We start from the raw sequence: 19,312 nt of genomic DNA, 5'->3' as shown, positions 1-19,312 counted from the left end.
CAATAGTGTGGTATTGCATTTTATGAGCCCACACAAAGAAGCCTCATTCTTTGAGCGTCATGCTTTAATAAAAGCAAATGAACAGGAATGGCTGTATTAATACACTGACTGGACACGGTTGATTAAAGTCCCAATATTGCATGATTTTACTTTATTCAGGTCACTTTTTTCTACAGGTTACCAATATTGAGTGCCCACAGGATGCAATGAAAAATAATGATAGTCCATCTCTTTCATTGATCTTATAACATGGTCATATTTAGTGATACACTCATACAGATCAAAAGCTCCTGTAATGAAGGCACTCCACTCTGTCTTAGGCACTGTGATTTATTAAAGAATATAGTTTGACTGACTCTCTTTTCTACGCCAAACAAAACAAGATTGCATGAATCAAATATATGTACTATAACATAAACCAATATCTTCACCTTCATCACCTTCCATTGGTTTGCATTTAGTGATGTTAAATTTTACACAAATGATCAATTCCATGCAGTGTCATGAGATTCTTAGAGGTTATAAATCTTTAACCCCTTCAGTACCATGAAGCATTTTCATATTAATTCTGCTTACTACTTGGTAATTTTATACAACTTCAGAAATCTATGTGGGATTAAATATAGTGAAGACTCTGGCCATTAATCATCTGACCTCCATAGACCCTTCCTAAAGTAAATAAAATGGTCTAATCGTACACATATCTCAATGTGTCCCAGTATTGAAGGGGTTAATGGCTATGCTAAGAACTAGAATGTGAATGAGTTTTGAGGACAATAATGTGACTAGAATAGTTCCTGCACAACATACATGAGTAGACTTATTATTGTAAGTTATAGTTAAAATTCTTTCTTAATACAGGTAACAGAAACACACACACACACACACACACACACACACACACACACACACACACACACACACACCGTGTAGTGAAGTGGTTAGCACGCTCGACTCACAATCAAGAAGGCCGGGTTCGAGTCCTGGCGTGCCAAGGTAAATGGGCAAGCCTCTTAATGTGTGGCCCCTGTTCACCTAGCAGTAAATAGATACGGGATGTAACTTGAGGGGTTGTGGCCTCACTTTTCCATTGTGTGGAGTGTGTTGTGGTCTCAGTCCTACCCGAAGATTGGTCTATGAGCTCTGAGCTCGCTCCGTAATGGGGAAGACTGGCTGGGTGACCAGCAGGCAACCGTGGTGAAAAAATTACACACACAGCTCTCACTTTATCACAGGCTACAAGACACAAAGGTCCCTTCCATACAGCTCTTCACCCCTAAATGCTTTGGACCCAAGAACTAAAAACTGTCTCTAACTCACAGATGCATCGTAATGAGCTGCTACTACATGAACAAGGCCGACAAAATGAAGCTTGTATGGAACCTGAGAAAATATACTATCCATAAAAGCTGCCACATGTACATATTAATAGTAACATCAGAGCTTTCAGTATAGTACTTCATCTGCTGTGAGATTCAAACTGGCTACACTAATAGAGATGTCAAACAGGAATAACAAAGCTGAGGATCAGAACAAAGCATTCTCCACCATTCTTCCCAGCTTAAACCTATTTTTATTTGGGCTCGCTGTTTTGGATGAGCTATCTCCATCTACCTATTTCAATCTTGTGCTTTCTTCTCATTAATTCCCTTCTTCAGATCTTCTCTCATGCACTCTCTCTATCTCTTTCTCTGTTTCTTCCTTCTCCTTCTACCTTGAACCTCCATCTCCTTAGCCTGCTTTCTAACATGATCCTTGTCCCTTCTCAATGAATGTCCAAACTATCCCAGTCTCCCTTCTTGTACTTTGATATCTCTAACTTTGTTGTCCCTTTTATATAATTTCATTCCTAATTCTAACCTCTCTTTTAACTCCAGACATCCAGCTAAGATTCTCATTTCTGCAACATTCATCATCTTCCTAGTCTTCCTCATGCTTGCTATTTCTGTTCCATATAGCATTGCTCTTAGCCTTCCTCATGCTTGCTATTTCTGTTCCATATAGCATTGCTGCTCTTAACAATGTCTTGTGGAATTTTAATTTCAATTTCATTGGTGTCCTCTTGTCACACAGGACTCCCAAGGCACCTCTTCAGTTGCTCCACCCTGTCTGTATCCAATGTTTCACTTCTTCCATACTTCCATTGGCACTGACTATGGATCCTAAGTACTTATACCTGTCTATGTACTCTCTTTATTTAATCTCCATCAAGTCCATTCAGTCCTTGTGAGCAGTGGCTATGGCTGCCAAACACACCCACAAGATGTCATTGACAAGATTATGCCAACTCTATTGCTACCTTGTTCATTTGCTCCACTGTAATAAAGCTTTTTTTTTTTTTTTTTTTTTTTTTTAATGTTATAGCCTAAAGCACTTGTAGGTAAACTTGAAGAGTATGGGAGGTGCTGTCCAGCTTCCACCCATTAGTGGCACAGGCATTTTTATTTATAGTGATACCCATATCAAGGCCCATATCACCACCCAAGCACATCTTTGGTGTAAGACAATTACACTTGAACCTAGAACCTAGGTATCATGGTGACATGTAGGTAACTTTAAACCACTCGACACATGACAAAGTTTCATGACAGCTTGTGGTGGGATTCGTATCTATGCATGGACGTCTGCCCAATCCCACACTCACCAACTTATCTGCAACACCACTACCTCCCTATCCATCACCTAGTTCTTTTCCTCTATTTCCTTTCCATTGTGTTTCTTGCTCACATAAAACACCTCCTGTCTTCATTCTCATAAGGTCAGACAGTTCTCTACCTATCATTGACCCAATATTAAGCTGACATGCTCTAACCCCACTGTGAGTTATCTTCTTTACCAGCACCTACTCCTGGTGCAATAGCCCTTGTCCAGCCACAGAGATAGGGCAATGTATCTGTGCGTCGTTTATGGAGGACGACCTACTACTATCACCATCCATATTTTGGCTCATTCCATTTGTGGCTTTGGCAGACAGTTTTAAAGCTAGATGCCCTTCCTGACAGCATTCCTCACCATTCATAAGTTAGCTTGTGGAGATGTTGGCTTCTCCCTCTCCCTCTGGTACTCCATTGCAATCTTCTCATTAATTGTCTTCCAGTCTATATTCACCTGTGGAAAAAATACAATTAGAATAAACACTGAACTGCTCACATTTCTATGCATTAGTATCACTTGTTCGCAATCCTCACCTGCTTTTCGTACTGCTGGAAAATTTTGCTGGTTTCTGGCTTATTGAAGCGAGCCAGGTACCTCTTCCTGTATGCAACTACTGTATCCACATGAGTCTTGTGTCTGATGGCCAGCTGCAGTGCTCGCTCAAAGTTGTATGTCATGAGATTCAGCATTATGGCCCTGAAGTGAAGGCCAGACTGAACTAAAGTAGCCTCAGCATCTCCTATGTGGCCTCCCAGCATGGCCATCTCAGCTACTCGTACTTCCTTGATGGGTATTTCCTTGATGTAGCGAATGTACTGCACCTTCTCAGCCTGGTTTATCGCAGCATATGCCACCTCAGCAGTGATGAGTTCCTTGTGAGCAGTGGCCATGGCTGCCAGACAGGCCCAAACAATATCATCCTTCACAAACCTGGCCAGCCTCACTGCATCATCCCAGCGCTTGGCAGTCACGTAGTTGTGGAGCAGTGCAGGATATGGGGTGATGCTTGTAGTGACCAGGCTACCATCTGCCCGCCTCACAGTCACCACAGAGTCCAGGAAACTGTCAACCACCGCATTCTTGCCATACTCCACTGCATCACGCTCCATGGCGGTGGCCTGCAGCATGTCACGGTCCACAAAAACCACAGCAGGATAGAACCAGACAGTAAACTTGGAGTCCTGCAGTGCTGCTAGCATATTTGCCCCATCATTCCAGCACAGGGACTGCACCATGCCGCCAAGCTTTACCGCCCGGCTCATGGTGCCCACACGCTGCAGGGTCACCAGTAGGAGGTCACGGTTTCGATCCACAATGGCCATACGCCTTTCGTGAGCTGTCCCAACTTTGTCCAGGGCCACCTCCACTATCTCCAGCTTGTGGGACCAAGCCTTGCCATCATTGAGGCCCTTGCCTGTGGTGGCGTCAAACAGATGCACCACCTTCTCGTCACTCTTGTCCCTGATGGCCAGCGTGTCATTGGAGAGCGAGACAGTGCGGCTGTTGAGCACATCTGTCCGCATGCCTGGCCAGCGTGGTGCACACAGCACCCGGCCGTCATAGGAGTAGACATAAACATTAGCCCCGTCCACCACCAGGAAGTGGCGTTCGGCTTGCATGATAAGGCTCACGTTGGACTCTTTGAGATCGAAGATGAATGGTGTGTTCCAGTTCCGTGTGGAGTAGATGTAGCCCTGGGAGGAGGTGATGATGACCATGTAGCCGTAGGACAAAGACACGTTGATGATGCGGTCCCTCATCTCCAGTTTCTCCCAGGCCTCGTTGGTCACGTCACGTAGGGCAATGCTCTTCCGGCTGGTCACTGTGGCCTCATAATTTTTCCATTCTAGGTGTTTCTCAATGATATGGGAGAATATGACTTGCCCGTTGCCACACGCCCCAGCAAATTGGGTCCCATCACTCGACCAGGCAATATTGAAGATGCTGCCAGTGCTGGGCTTCTCCAGGGAGTGACACCAGCCAGCCTTGTCACAAAGTCTGAGGGTGTTGAAGGACCCCACCGCAAAAAGCTGGCCATCGGGGGACCAAGCAAGGGAGGTGATGGGGTGGTGGTGTGGGCTGGAGGTGTACAGCTGGCGGCCAAAGTTGTCCCACACACGGTATTTGGTGTCCTCGCCACCTGACAGGATGAGGCCAGTGTTGGGGTTCCATGCCACCTTCAGGATCACCCCATCATGTGCCTTCCACTGTGAGACAAGCATGTTACATCTAAATATGTAGCAATTAATTGGTTTATCTAACGTTGGAGAAATAAAATACTCCTGCTACTCCTGAGTTTCTTTCCATCACCCACCAACCCTTATCTATTTATCTATGTTAGAGTGGCAATCCCACATAGGGCATCCCACACAAAGCACCACACACTCATATACACACCACTCACACTCTTAGCTCTGTCAGCCCCTGTTGCAAAGATGACTTCTAGTGTGACTTCCTTTATTATTCAGCAATAGCAGATATTTTGACAAAGCAATAATAAAGTATGTTCTTTGTTAGTACATATATACAAAGATACCAGTAAAAAAAATAAGTAGAGAAATAGCTGCAATAAATAAATAAATCATAAATGGAAACAAATCATTCTAATCTAATACCTATGCTGCCTCTCACCTGTATAGGCTTTGAGTTGGGGGCGAGTGGCTTGATGATGAGGTTGGTGCCTGTGGTATACAGTACCCCATCAGAATCAGGGGCCCAGGCTGCCCCATACACCGGCACAGACACCTGGACCAGTGTAGACCTCAGCATGCCACTGCGGGACCAGATCTTCACTAACCCATCCTCACCAGCTGCAATGGGACAAATCTCACTGCATGGACCAGATGTGGTGTGGGAGGGAAAGGAAACTAATATTAATGAAGGAGATAAGCAAGGGAATCTATTGATTATGAGAGCTTTTATCTGCAAAAATACCAAAACATGTTACTGTAAACAGATTTGAATACACAGAAAGAAATTTTTCAAAACATGATACAAGTATGTAAAACAATATATGTACCAAGAACAGTACAAAACTATGATATATTGAAATATCATAATCCTTGAAACAAAAAAGCATCTTAAATCTAAATAATATACAGGCAATCCCCGCTTAACGAAGAGGTTACGTTCCTAAAAAACCTTCGTTAAGCGAAACTTCATTAAGTAAACCAATTATAACATGTTTGACCCCTGACTGAGCTTCCATTGAGAGCAAAGAAAGCAAGAGTGCATCACAGTACAGTGAAAGGTTTAATGAAAGTAAAAATTATGAAGTTAAACATTTAAGCAGTTTAATTTAAGACTAAGTCATTATAATGTACACTAATATATGTATGTAAGTAACTTTATAATGTTGATGATCTTAAATTTATGAAGGGAGGGAGAGTGGAGCAGGAAATACGCTAGCTGGCAACCTGTGGAATGTAAACAGAAGCACATCATTGTACCGCATACAAAACTTATATACCACATTTCCACAAGGCTTTCCATTTTACCCATTGCAGAGTCATGAGTTCAGGTGGTTCTTTTAGCTTGCAAGGAAGATATGATCTCACCAGCCTTCTTAATAGAGTCTGCTGACTTGAAAATGGTAGACAGTAGATGGAGTCAAGCCATGGTGGGAAGCAATGTTATTAGTTTTCTTGCCTCTCTCGTGTCTGTGAATAATATCCAGCTTCACTTCGAGAGTAAGAGACTTCTTGGTCTCCTTAGCAACGCTAGGCAACATTGCAGGGCGTTTTGGTGGCATGTAGAGTGAGGGAAAACGAGTTTCTGCTGATGCTGTTATTGTTTTGAACAGGGGGAGTGAATGGTGTGCATTTTGTCCATGAGAGGCACTGGTGTATTCAAAAGGCTTGCGTAATACGGCGGGGCTTTCAAAATTGGAAAAAAATTACCTGGATAAAATTTTGTTAAAGCAAGTTTGGTGTTCATTAAACGACCAGATGGTAGTACAGTAATACTCCGCTTAACGAACAGGATAGGGGGTGTCAAAGATGTTCGTAGAGCAAAAATTCGTTAAGCGGACGTAATTTTCCCATAGGAAATAATGGAAATAGGGGGGGATGCGTTCTGGGCTATACATTTGGCAGCATATTGGACCACTGGTGTACCACTACTTTTATGATGTCATATGAGTCATTGGAAGTTAGAGGAGCTATGTACAAATTCTCTCACATTCTCGCATTTATGTTCACAAAACAACATTTCTATTAGCTTTTTACAAACCTTGCCCCCAAGAAAGGATTGTTTTGTAATGCATAAAGTGAAACCTCAGAGCAACCTGATAGCAACCTTGTCACCGTCTCTCCAAGCATTCATGGATACCATTTCACGGCAGGAGATTGCTCTGACGTTGTTAAAGAATCTTGGATCCAGCTCCAGGAGCGCTAGAGACAGAGGCGGGGAGCCAGCCAATCACAGCGAAGCTGCCGCGTTCGGTCCCTCACCCAGCAGATTCAAACCCAGAAAATTTGCTAAAACGGATGTGGTTGTACGTTATGCGGACTTTTGGTCTAACTTTATATAGTACGTTAAATCGGAAATTCGTTAAACGAACGTTCGTTAAGCGGAGTATTACTGTAAAAGGAAATCTTCGTTGTAGCAAAATTTCGTTGTGTGAACCTTCGTTAAGCGGGGGTTGCCTGTACACATTACACAAGACATGGGGCATCAAATCCATCTGAGTTTCATTTCTTAACAACACTCTAAAAGAAAACAAAAGGAATATAAAAAAGATAGATCAAAGGTAAAACACAGGACTTCAAAATAATAATACACACAATAAGGATTAACAGAATAACAAAAAACTCTAGCACTCATATCTCTAGTGTACACAAACAAAAGATGCTCCTGCCACACTGGATGGAGGAGGGACACACCAGTGACAAGTCCGGCCCCATCATGGCTCCATTGCCCTGCCAGCACAGCCCCACGGTGAGCCTCCACAGTTTTCTCAATGCGACCATTCCGGCTCACTATGTAAAACTTTCCTGAAAAAATAATGAGTTATAAGTACATACACTCTTATTCCTTACTATCCTCCAATAACTTTTCCATTTCATACAGTTTTCCCACAATCTCACTTTTATCTACTTATATGTGATAACTAAAATTCTAAGCTTCCATCTCAAAACAATGAGCATTTCAGAAAAATGCAAAGACAGTGGATGAATCGGTAATATAGTTAGGTGGTTCTAAAATTCTTTGTTCATTACTTGACTTTCCATGACACCTTAAGTCTGTCCTCCAAATTGAGAGTTACATCAACTTGTTGGTTTCCTAATGCTGTAACAAGAAAACAAGAGTAACAACAACATAAAGATGCCCTGTTCAGCACCATCTAACACAAATCATTGCTATCTGTTGTTACTCCAGCATCACTCAAACATGCATCATTGCTATCAGACTTATCCTAATATGTTCTTCGGCTGTCCTTTCGTGAAACTGTTAGTTGCTTGCCATTCCACTGAAATTTATTAACTATTGCATGATTCACATAACATTACATACATGCACACCACAACATCCCAAGCCTTACCATCACATGCAGTCAGTAAAAATACCTCTGACCCAACTTTGGTTTTCTGCACAGCTGTCCTGGGAAGCCACTGCAGGTCAATGGGGTACAGAGAAGAGGTGAACTGTGCAATCTTTGTGGTCTCATTGGACACCAGATTCCACTGAAGGAGTTGCTGGTCATCACTGCAACACAACATACACCATCACTATGCACACACTACACCATCCATCATGAAAAGCAAACCATTCAAAATGACATCCCACTGTTACACATAAACATCATTAGTAAGACATGCACATTCTTAGTAGTAGTATACATATCAGAAAACATTACATTAATAGTCCATCATTAAATTACATCACCACCATTTACCTACATTTTCTAGTACTACCAGACATAATCAAAAAGCAACACTCACCTACAGGAATACACTTCATCAGGTGACATCCATCCCACACATGATACAATGTCAGTGTGCTTGGGTTTATTCAGCATTGATGTTTTGAAACGCATTATCACAAGACTGTAAATATATAAACATAAATTGCTGATATGTATCAAATAATATGGAGGTAACCTTAGCTTATTCTCCTGAGATTAATACTTGTATGCCAGATAAAACTGAGGTTGCAGAATATCATGCAGCAACACTGTCCTTATGTATTTGGGTCCTCTCATGCTCACCAAAGATGACTATAGCTTTCTTCCATTTCCAGTTTCAACCATTTAGATTTCTTTGGCATTTGTTGTGTAATTTTAATACAGTGCCAGAGTTGAGTGAAAAGATCTTGCAAGTGCAAAAATTATTCGCTCACATGCTTCGCATGCTTGCATCCTGTGAATCTCCTGGGGCTAAATCCCCCTTTTTTAAAACATAGTGACGCCCCTGAACAAAACCAAGTATTTTCCAGGAAGTAATCATCAGAATCATCAAAAACACAACACCTTGGTCGTCTGCTGGTCACCCAGCCAGTCTTCTCCATTACGGAGCGAGCTCAGAGCCCATAGACCGATCTTCGGGTAGGACTGAGACCACAACACACTCCACACACCGGGAAAGCGAGGCCACAACCCCTCGAGTTACATCTCATACCTATTTACTGCTAGGTGAACAGGGGCCACACATTAAGAGGCTTGCCCATTTGCCTCGCCACAACAAACACATGACCAGAATCACTTAAATACACATAAAGCACATTCTGCAATCATTGTGATGAACAATGTATTAAAAATTTAAGTTCATATTGGAAAATGAATCTTTACCTTCGGAAAAAAAAAAAAAATCACTATCATGCTTTACATAGTCCAATCTAACTTAACTTGAAACCTAAACTAACCTTTACTAACATGTTTTACATAATCTGCTGTGTTTTAGATGATTCTAATCATTCATTCCGCAGACAATACTCGTTTTCGTCTTACTCCACCAGAAAAACCTGCATTCCTCAGGTCTCCATGCCTGTTAAGGGTAAAGGAAGGTTGGTGGCATTTTTTTCGCCACTTTATATTATCGTATTACATGTAAACACTAAATTTTCCTCAATTTAAGGGTGTTTCATAAAAATTTCTTCTTGAAATTAAACGTTCTCGGTAAAAGTAGAAAGAAAAACTTGAGGGAGGCAGGGAATTCCAAGGCTGAACGGTGTTGAGTAAGTACTTAAGGAAAACGTGGCTTTGACTCCTAGTTTAACTGATTCAGACGTTACTGGCTCCTGACCTGGCGTTGTGGAGGCAGCGCCAGAGCCAGAGCCAGAGCCAGAGCCACACACACACACACAAAAGATAACAGGTGACAGGTGACAGCTTCCCTACCTCCCGCCGCCCCGCGTTCACCACTCAGGAATGTAAACAAACACGACAGCCACGTGAGGAGGGGGAACACATTTATATGCTTTTCTTTCTTCATTACTTACCAGTCACTTAATAACTAAATCACACAGTCAGATAAAAACACAAAACATAATCAGAAACTATTTTGAAGCTTACATCTTGGTATTTTAGCTTTATTTTAAGAGCTTTTTGCCTGCCTGACTCTCGTTACCATGGCAACCTGAAGTAACAAACATTCCTGGGCCGCGTGGGGGCGAGAGGAGCCAGGGAGCGCCAGGCCACTTCAAAGGAACCTGCCACTGCCACAAGCAAGACATGTAGCCCTGGGGCGTGAGAGAGTAGAGGTCAGTGTGTGTTTCCAGTGATTAAAGCAACACTGAGGAGACTTTGCGCGGGGAGTCGTCCTACCAGCTACTTCCTGGCATAACATTTCAATCCTTACTCAGTTATCAAGAATATTCCAAGACGGTTTCATTATATGTATTTCATCTCTCTCTCTCTCTCTCTCTCTCTCTCTCTCTCTCTCTCTCTCTCTCTCTGTGTGTGTGTGTGTGTGTGTGTGTGTTTAAAATCTGATGTACTGAAGTATGAAAATGTAAAATAATAATAACAACAACAACAACAGTAATAATAAATTTCATTCACAGTCTCCAGTGTTTGAGGGTGAGCAGTGAGCTGACACACCCCCTGCTGCCCCGCTGTGGGAGGCCAGGGTCTACCTTCATCCTACAGGTGTTCCCCGCAGGGAGTCTCCACCAACACCCAAGATGGTGGGTGGGGAGGAATTTTCTTCTTTATTATCTTATATTTTCTACTTTCAATGAGATGATTTAGCATATCACAAGCAGCCTTTTCCTCAAATTGTGATAATCTTTCTCTCTGCACTTTTATTTAACTAGCATCTTCAGGAGCTAGTTATTCTTATTATAGCCTTACAAATCAGAAAAAAAAAAAGTTTTGGAGGACAAGGAGGTGACTCTCTACTATTCTTTTTGTTTTCCTTATATCTTTTTCATACTTATTGATATTAGTGTTATTTCTCAATCTTTACAATAATTTACTTTTTGTAAATAGTGTTTATCTTTTATATTTGATGTGCATGGCTCTTAATGTTTATATCTAATCAGTATAAATATATTCCAGATTCTGTCACGTGCAAAACCAGCTTTGGGTTCCAATGCTGGCGCTCAAGTCAGCGCTGGCACTAACAAGAAGGCTTTGCCAAAACTTGAAGATTTCCTCAAGAAGAGAGACTTTACAGGGGCAATCACTCTGTTGGAGGTGTGGCATCTATGTATTTTATGTTCGAAGTTGTAGTTTGTAAATGTGTTTATTTGCAAGTTTTTTAGTTTGAAACAAGCACTTTGGAGAAACAGTATTTATTTCATGTTTAAGAGAGATAGTTTTGTGGCTTGTGACAGCATTTCTTATTAAATCTCACATCAAAACAACCACTCTTTGCTTTTATTGATGGCAAGCATATTTTATACAGGGACTGCTGCATGTCAGCTTGATGGTTTCTTGCAGTTTCCCTTATTTTCTTATGATTACATGTTCTCTTGATTTCCTTCCTAGGACCAACACTAAAGCAATTTTTTTTTTTTTTTTCATCCCAGTTTCAACGTAACAGTGGTAATGCCAATGAGCAGACTGACCAGTGGATTGGCTATTGTGCCTTCCACCTCGGGGACTACAAGCGAGCGCTGGTGGAGTTCCAGAAGCTGACAGTGAACCACAAGAACCCAGCGCCAGAGAACTGGATCAGCTTGGCCTGCTGCTACTTCTACTTGGGCATGTACCCTGAGGCAGAGGAGGTGAGTGTGGATCCTGAGTCACTTCATTATCAAGATACAACCAAGAGCTGAACAATGTACGGATATGAAAGTGTGATGTGTGGTATGATTTTGCTACATAATGGTACACTATATTGTTCTTACTGGAGCTGTAGTATATGAGTTTTAGTGTGTGTGATGTGACACAATGTTTTTTATAGTATTTATCTGGTAGGATCTCATTTATTTTTTAAGATTACAAGGTTTGATGCTTATTTGGCAGGTTCATTTTAGCTCTTTAATTTTTTGAAGATCTCTTTCAACTCATCTCTTGTTGTGGAGCTTTTCAAAGTAGTATCCACAGTTGTTTCCTATGATGTTAAATGCACAATTAGAAAACAATAGTCATCATTATTGATTACAGAATTCATTAGCTTATTTTAAAGCAAGGGGTGTCTGTGTCATGAACAGATGTGTGAAACTAATAATGTGTCATCCTAACTTTGAGTGTTTTAGTGGGAACATATTATTTAGTCTGATAGCCCCTCACTAAATTCACCCACAACTATTGCATCCATCTTGTTTACCTCCTCTAATATATATATATATATATATATATATATATATATATATATATATATATATATATATATATATATATATATATATAATCAAATTGTATATCCCTAAGTACTGATTGTGTATATTTAAGTACTGATGACGAGGTCGCTGTGTGACTGATACAGAATAACCTAGATGGGCCCTGGTGGCCCTTTGTTATCCTATTATTTATGTTATGTTATAAGCTTGCTGTGAGGTGCTTTAAAGTAACCCTCTCTACCCCCCCAGGCAGCAGAGAAGGCCCCCAAGTCAGCACTGCGCACCCGCCTTTTCTTCCACCTGGCTCACAAATTCAATGATGAGAAGAGGCTCATGATGCACCACCAGCAGCTGGAGGACGTGATTGAGGATCAGCTTAGTCTGGCCTCCATTCACTACCTGCGCTCCCATTACCAGGAGGCCATCGATATATACAAGCGCATCCTGCTGGACAACAGGTGGGTGGTGTTGACAGCAGTGTATGGATTGGTATATGATAATGATCCATTTGCTCAGTTCTCATTTGTCTTCAGTTCCTTCTAGACTAAATCATAAGCTACATCCACTGAATTATAGTTTTTTTTTTTTTTTTTTTTTTTTTTTCTTTTGATGCTTTTGCCCTATTTTCATGTCTTCGTTCCTTTCAAAATAGATTGAGCTACAACCCCTGATTTAAAGTTCTTTTTCTATGTTTCAACATCTCAGCTTCTAACCTAACCCTACCAAGAATTCCTCACATATCTTCATGCTATTACACCTGCTTTCCAAGTTGTATTTGAGTTACATCTGGTTAAATGCAGTTACTCTTATGTATTTCAACATTTTGGATGTTAGCTAAACTTTGCAAGAACTCATTAGGTACACATCTCATTCCTCTGACACCTGCCTCTGTCTCCTTGACTGTTAGATATGTTCCTTGCATTGCATTCTTTTAATATACCATTGAAGCTGTATTTTTTGTATTCTCCAGTCATCAGCTTCACACTCATTACGTCATATCCTAAGAACACCTTTCTCTGCCAATACTTTCATATACATATATTATGTACTAACATATGATTCTAACACCTGCTTCTTCAATAGCTAAGTTTGCTCAATCTTCCTTACATATCTTCTAGTATGACCATCTGTATCACTTCTTAATTCCCCAGTCACCAGCTGCACATTCTTTCCATCTTTTTTTTTCCCTGGAACTCCCTACCTGCTTCTGTACTTCCATCTTTCTATGATCAAAATTCATGTAAGAAGAAAGTTTCAAGACATTTATCTCATTCTTTTGGTTAACTCTCTTGGACCTGCTTGGGGGCTGGCATCTAAGTGGGCCTTTTTGTTTAATAATATTTGTTACCTTTGGCTAGATTTCCCCTTTTTTTTCTACAATGTCACAATCTTCAGTGCAGTAACCATTCACTACACCTGCAGAGAATACCTGGCCCTCAATGTCTACGTGGCACTGTGTTACTACAAGCTGGATTACTATGATGTGTCCCAGGAGGTGCTTGCCGTCTACCTACAGCACTACCCTGACTCCCCCATTGCCATCAACCTCAAGGCCTGCAACCACTTCAGGCTCTACAATGGAAAGGCAGCAGAGCAGGAACTTAGGGCATTGCAGGTGCTTCCTAACTATCTGGTTTCCTGTACTTTTTTTTTTTTTATTTGTTTTGGCTTTGATGTGATGATTTTTGCTGGTTTGTAAAGTTTTCTATTGGGCCTTTTAGTCGTGTTTATTATTTTTTTTTTCTGAGACTTTTTTTTATCATGTTTGTTGATTTGACAAGGTTTCAATTTCATTTAAATAATTCTTTTGGATTGATCATGTTTATTGATTTTTCAGGTTTACTATATGATTATTATCTTTCTTTAATATATATTGTCTTTATTTCTTAATGCTCTCTTTGTTATTGTGATTTTAAATATATGCCTTATTTTCTTTTCTATGTTAAAGGGTCTCTAGCATAGGGCAACAAATACTATGAAAAGAAAAGGCCCACTGAAGTTGCCAGTCCTAAAGGATATAATCTGTAAATGATTATCTAAATTTGAGAAGTGTCTTGAAACCTCCCTCTTGAAACAGTTCATGTAAAAATAGAAAACATACAGAAACAAGTGGGGAGTTTCAGAGTTCAGAAGCTACAGTACATACACTGTACTTATGCATAAGAGCATACTGGTTCTCACATAACTCAATGCATTCAGGATGTCACATCGTCACCACTCACCTTTGCCCAAGACCTGGTGCGCCACAACCTAGTGGTGTTTCGTGGGGGAGAGAGTGCCCTGCAGGTGCTACCGCCACTGGTGGACGTCATTCCCGAGGCTCGACTCAACTTGGTCATCTACTACCTCAAGCAGGTGAGTAGCAGCAGGTGTCTTCCTGAAGCTCCACACTGATGCTGAATGGAAGAAGGTAAGCATATTGAGGATTACTAGAGGGATACTTAAGGAATTTTGTTTACGAAAGTTTACTTGATTATTTCTATCTTTCATTACTTTTCATACTTTTAAGTGTATTGAACCAAATGTGAGCTTACAATAGTTGTAATCATTGAAAGCTTAAAGTACTACTTGGAAGATTTCACCATTCCTTGCATTGAATGAAGTTTTCTGGTGAAAAATCACTGGAGATAAAGACCAAATTAGTAATTAAACACAAGCCATAACATTTGGCAATAGATCCTACTTTGAGTGTCCTGTATAAGGAAAAGGTTTAATGTTTGTAATGTATATAATTTTCACCTTGACTCACCTGATGTGGGAAGATACAATGAATTAAATCAATGATGACAACACCCTTTCATCAAACATCCATCCACCCACACTCACATGCACTGCGGTGGTGTTGTCTTCATCATAACAGACTGGTTGTGCCCTGCAGGATGAGGTGCAGGAGGCATACACTCTCCTCAAGGACCTGGAGCCCACTGTACCCCAGGAGTACATCCTCAAGGGAGTTGTCAACGCTGCCATTGGACAGGAAACTGGATCTGTGAGTTGCTTTCGTGGAGTAACCTTTGTACTGCCATGGTCATCCTTTCATACCATTCAGAGCACCATGGAAAATATCTGCATAGACACAAAGAAAAAAAGATTGAATAAGAGGTTAAGTTCATCTTTTCTAAGCTAAAAAATTATTTAAAAGACTAAGCATGTAGCCAGCTGTGCTAGACTATATCTGGTGTACAAGTGTGTGGTGCTGGCCAGGTATAGAGATATATAGGATGACAGAACAATAATATGGAAGATTTTCTCTCAATGAATGGGAAAATGCTTACTCTTGTTTTGCAGAGATAAACTGAAGGTAGCATAACACTATTTTCATTTAGCCAGTATAGAAATGATGGTCATATAGTAGATTGATATTGATGATGAAGACGATGACTTAGCACCTACTGTGGTTTTGCAGAGGGAGAACCTGAAGATTGCACAGCAGTATTTCCAGCTGGTCGGTGGCAGCGCTTCTGAGTGTGACACCATCCCCGGCAGGCAGTGCATGGCCTCTTGCTTCTTCCTCCTCAAGCAGTTTGATGATGTCCTCCTCTACCTCAACTCCATCAAGTCTTATTTCTACAATGACGACACCTTCAACTTTAACTACGCCCAGGTAACTTCAAGCATGATGTGGCAGCCTCACCTGTAATAGAGGTGTGCAGGTTATTAGTATTACAGTATATAAGGCAATACTGAAACAGAAACTTTGAATAGATGTTCTGTACAGATAGATATGTGAGCAGTACAACTGAAGGATGAAAGGATGGTATGCCATCCCTTGGAAACTCTTGGAACTCATAGAACAAGGACTTTTCTTTATTTCTATATAAACACAAAATATAAAGGTAACATTTTGTTTCTTTCTCAGGCCAAGGCAGCAGTGGGGGATTACAAGGAGGCTGAGGAAGTCTTTCTTTTAATTCAAAATGAGAAGATCAAGAATGACTATGTGTTTCTATCCTGGCTGGCAAGATGTTGTGAGTTTCCTAAGAATATTGATTTATGTTACAGACCTTATTCAAACAATTTTCTGAGCTTTGAAAATGAAATTGGAGATATGATTACATTAGGATAATGATAATTTCAAAGCTCAATAAGAGGCCTTACACATTATTGCAGTCACCCATTGTAATTTCCCAGAGAACATTATTTTGTATTTGAGTTTTTGTATTTGAGGCCTTGTTTTATGATTTTCTGAGCAGATATGAACACATCTTTAAAGCAATAATAATAAAAAAACTGATAAAGAGACCTTACCCATTATACCAGTCATCTACTTCCCTCATAAGTCTTCCCTTAAAATTATAAATCTTCAGACATCATGAACAGCAAGCCCAGACTGGCCTGGGAACTGTACCTCAAGATGGAGACATCAGCAGAGGCATTCAGTCTGCTGCAACTGATTGCCAATGATTGCTACAAGATGGGCCAGTTCTATTATGCAGCACGGGCCTTCGACGTGCTGGAGAGGCTGGACCCCAACCCAGAGTATTGGGAGGGCAAGCGTGGGGCATGTGTGGGCATGTTCCAGATGATCATTGCTGGAAAAGAACCCAAGTGAGTTTTGTTCCTTTTGTATGATTGGTATGTGTATGTGGTGTGTGTAATATATGTTCTTATTATATAAAAAGAAGCACTGGCCTAGGGCACCAAAAAGTACAAAAAGGACTCAATGAGCTGTAAAGTTCATAAATACCCATAGAAGTAAAAGGAAGTCATTTTGTTTGGTTTCTTTAATACAAATTAGTATTTTGGTCAAATGTTGTTGTTTTTGTCATGATCCACTTGATCTGCTATCCATATGTTAAACCAGCAGCAAGTTTGTGGGTAACCTTGTACCAGTTTTTTCAAGAATACACTTGAGTGAAATCACGTGCTGACCATTGTTGCTCTATCCACAGGGACTCTCTGGGTGACATCCTGCAGTTGCTGAGAAATACAGCTAATCCGCAGGTGGAGGGCATCATTAGGGTCATCAAGAAGTGGGCCAAGGACAACCACATCCCAGTGTAGCACCAGCAACTCCCATTCTGTTCACTTTTCAACCATGCACACATTGAATGATGTAGCATGTACTCAGCAGGATATGTATACGTATGTGTATGTGTAAAGCAGCACAGCTAATTAGTGGTTAGGAAGCTCAGGTGAGACTCAAGAGGATTCAGCCTGAAATCCCAAGTTATGTGGAGACAGTTTCAAATTGTCTCTTTCAGCACTACAGCCTCTGTTCACCAGGTGGTGTGGGACATAGGCCAAAGGCTTGGCTTATAGCCTGGCAAGGATAGCAGTCCCACTCTCTTCTGTGTGTGTGTGTGTGTGTGTGTGTGTGTGTGTGTGTGTGTGTGTGTGTGTGTGTGTGTGTGTGTGTGTGTGTATTTACCTATTTGTGTATTACAGGCCCTGAGCTAAGCTCTCTGTGTCCTGTCTCCTTGTCCATTCCTGTCATATCTTTCTTTCATCTGATTGACACACACCGCGTCAACGACATGACTGCTCAGTTTATCCCACTTATCAATGCTACAATGCGGGAAACTGTATTTTCTCACGTCATTTAGACAGATGTCTTTTATTAGCTTTTTTCCATGTCCTCGGAGATGATTACTTGTGGTCACCTTTATCAACTCTCTGTCCAGTATGTCAATCTTGTTCACCAATTTATACATAGTTATCATGTCTCCTCTTGTTCTTCTCTCTTCTAATGTGGTCAGCCCCAGCTTCCTCAGTCTTTCCTCATAGTCTAACTCCCTGAGTCCTGGTACCATCCTTGTTGCCAGCCTCTGTACCCTTTCTACCTTCTTCACATTTTTCTTCTTATGCATTGACCAGACACAAGCTGCATATTCTAACTGGGGTCTTATTAAGGTACATAATATCTTCTTCATCATTCCTTCATCTAGGTAGTGGAATGCAAGGCCAGTATTTTGAAGCATGTTATATGTTTTCAAAAAAATCTTGTTAATGTGTTTCTCCGGTGACAAAGTGTTTTGCATGGTTACTCCTAAGTCTTTCTCCTCATTGGTCTCTTTAATTTTCTCATCACCCAGCCTGTAATCCTTGTTTGGTCTGTATCTACTTCTTCCCATTTTCATAACATGGGTCTTGTCTATATTAAATTCCATCTGCCACTCCTTACTCCACTCATATATTTTATCAAGATCTTCCTGTAACTTGTTACAATCTTCCACATTCCTTACTCTCCTCATAATTTTAGTATCGTCCGCAAACATGTTCATGTAACTGTCAATTCCTACTGGCATATCATTAACATAAATAAAAAACATGATGGGACCAAGCACTGACCCTTGTGGAACTCCACTGGTTACCTTCTTACACTCGGACTTCCTTCCTCTCACCACTGTTCTCATTTCTCTTCCCACTAAGTAATTTTCCATCCATTTTGCTAGTTTATCATTTACTCCTCCAATCTTCTTTAGTTTCCACATCAGTCTATTGTGTGGTACTTTATCAAAGGCCTTTCTCAAGTCCAGGTAGACAGCATCCACCCATCCCTCTCTATGTTGTAGTATGTCAGTCACTCTTGAATAAAAACGTGTGTGTGTGTGTGTGTGTGTGTGTGTGTGTGTGTGTGTGTGTGTGTGTGTGTGTATTTACCTTGTATTTACCTAATTGTGTTTTACAGGAAAATAGTTATGCTTGTGCTGTCCTGTCTCCATACCTATAGTCATTCAGTTTAGCCTTAAAGTCATGAATATTTCTTGCTTGAACTACTCTTTCATCCAAACTGTTCCACATTTCTATGCTTCTGTTTAGAAAATTATAGTTCCTAATGTCTCTTCTACACACAGTCTTTTCAGTTTGCTGCTGTGTTCCTTTGTATTTCTTGAGTCCCACACTACTTCTTTGTCAGCTATATCCATCCCCTTCCATGCCCTGTATATAACATTTAGGTCTTCTCTTTCTCTTCTCTGTTGCAACATTG

General features: G+C 40.8%; 2 protein-coding genes across 4 annotated transcripts; one reads left to right on the top strand and one right to left on the bottom strand.

The window, feature by feature from the left end:
- Nucleotides 1–1,870: 1,870 nt before the first annotated feature.
- LOC123514796 (intraflagellar transport protein 80 homolog) lies at nt 1,871–14,741 on the bottom strand. Of its 2 annotated transcripts, none has more exons than XM_045272978.1 (7): nt 14,604–14,741; nt 8,598–8,702; nt 8,198–8,361; nt 7,539–7,649; nt 5,287–5,465; nt 3,189–4,862; nt 1,871–3,108 (listed from the first exon to the last, which is right to left on the bottom strand). In XM_045272978.1, exons 2-7 carry the CDS (start codon nt 8,690–8,692, stop codon nt 3,016–3,018), a joined length of 2,316 nt encoding a protein of 771 aa, XP_045128913.1. In that variant the 5' UTR covers nt 8,693–8,702; nt 14,604–14,741; the 3' UTR covers nt 1,871–3,015. The 2 variants fall into 2 exon arrangements, with proteins under 2 accessions (XP_045128913.1, XP_045128914.1); XM_045272979.1 differs by lacking the exon at nt 14,604–14,741 and adding an exon at nt 9,992–10,032.
- Nucleotides 10,125–17,740, top strand: LOC123514797 (intraflagellar transport protein 56-like). 2 transcript variants are annotated; one of them, XM_045272981.1, is made up of 12 exons: nt 10,125–10,353; nt 10,657–10,779; nt 11,153–11,290; nt 11,626–11,823; nt 12,631–12,839; nt 13,804–13,996; nt 14,581–14,736; nt 15,260–15,370; nt 15,788–15,985; nt 16,241–16,349; nt 16,689–16,929; nt 17,274–17,740. In XM_045272981.1, the coding sequence occupies exons 2-12, from the start codon at nt 10,777–10,779 to the stop codon at nt 17,383–17,385; spliced, it is 1,668 nt and encodes a 555-aa protein (XP_045128916.1). In that variant the 5' UTR covers nt 10,125–10,353; nt 10,657–10,776; the 3' UTR covers nt 17,386–17,740. The 2 variants fall into 2 exon arrangements, with proteins under 2 accessions (XP_045128916.1, XP_045128915.1); XM_045272980.1 differs by having other exon boundaries at nt 15,242–15,370.
- Nucleotides 17,741–19,312: the final 1,572 nt, after the last annotated feature.

The sequence above is a fragment of the Portunus trituberculatus genome, chromosome 38 (assembly GCF_017591435.1).
Source record: "Portunus trituberculatus isolate SZX2019 chromosome 38, ASM1759143v1, whole genome shotgun sequence".
NCBI classification, from domain to species: domain Eukaryota; kingdom Metazoa; phylum Arthropoda; class Malacostraca; order Decapoda; family Portunidae; genus Portunus; species Portunus trituberculatus.
This window is presented reverse-complemented; position numbering and strand designations above follow the sequence as displayed.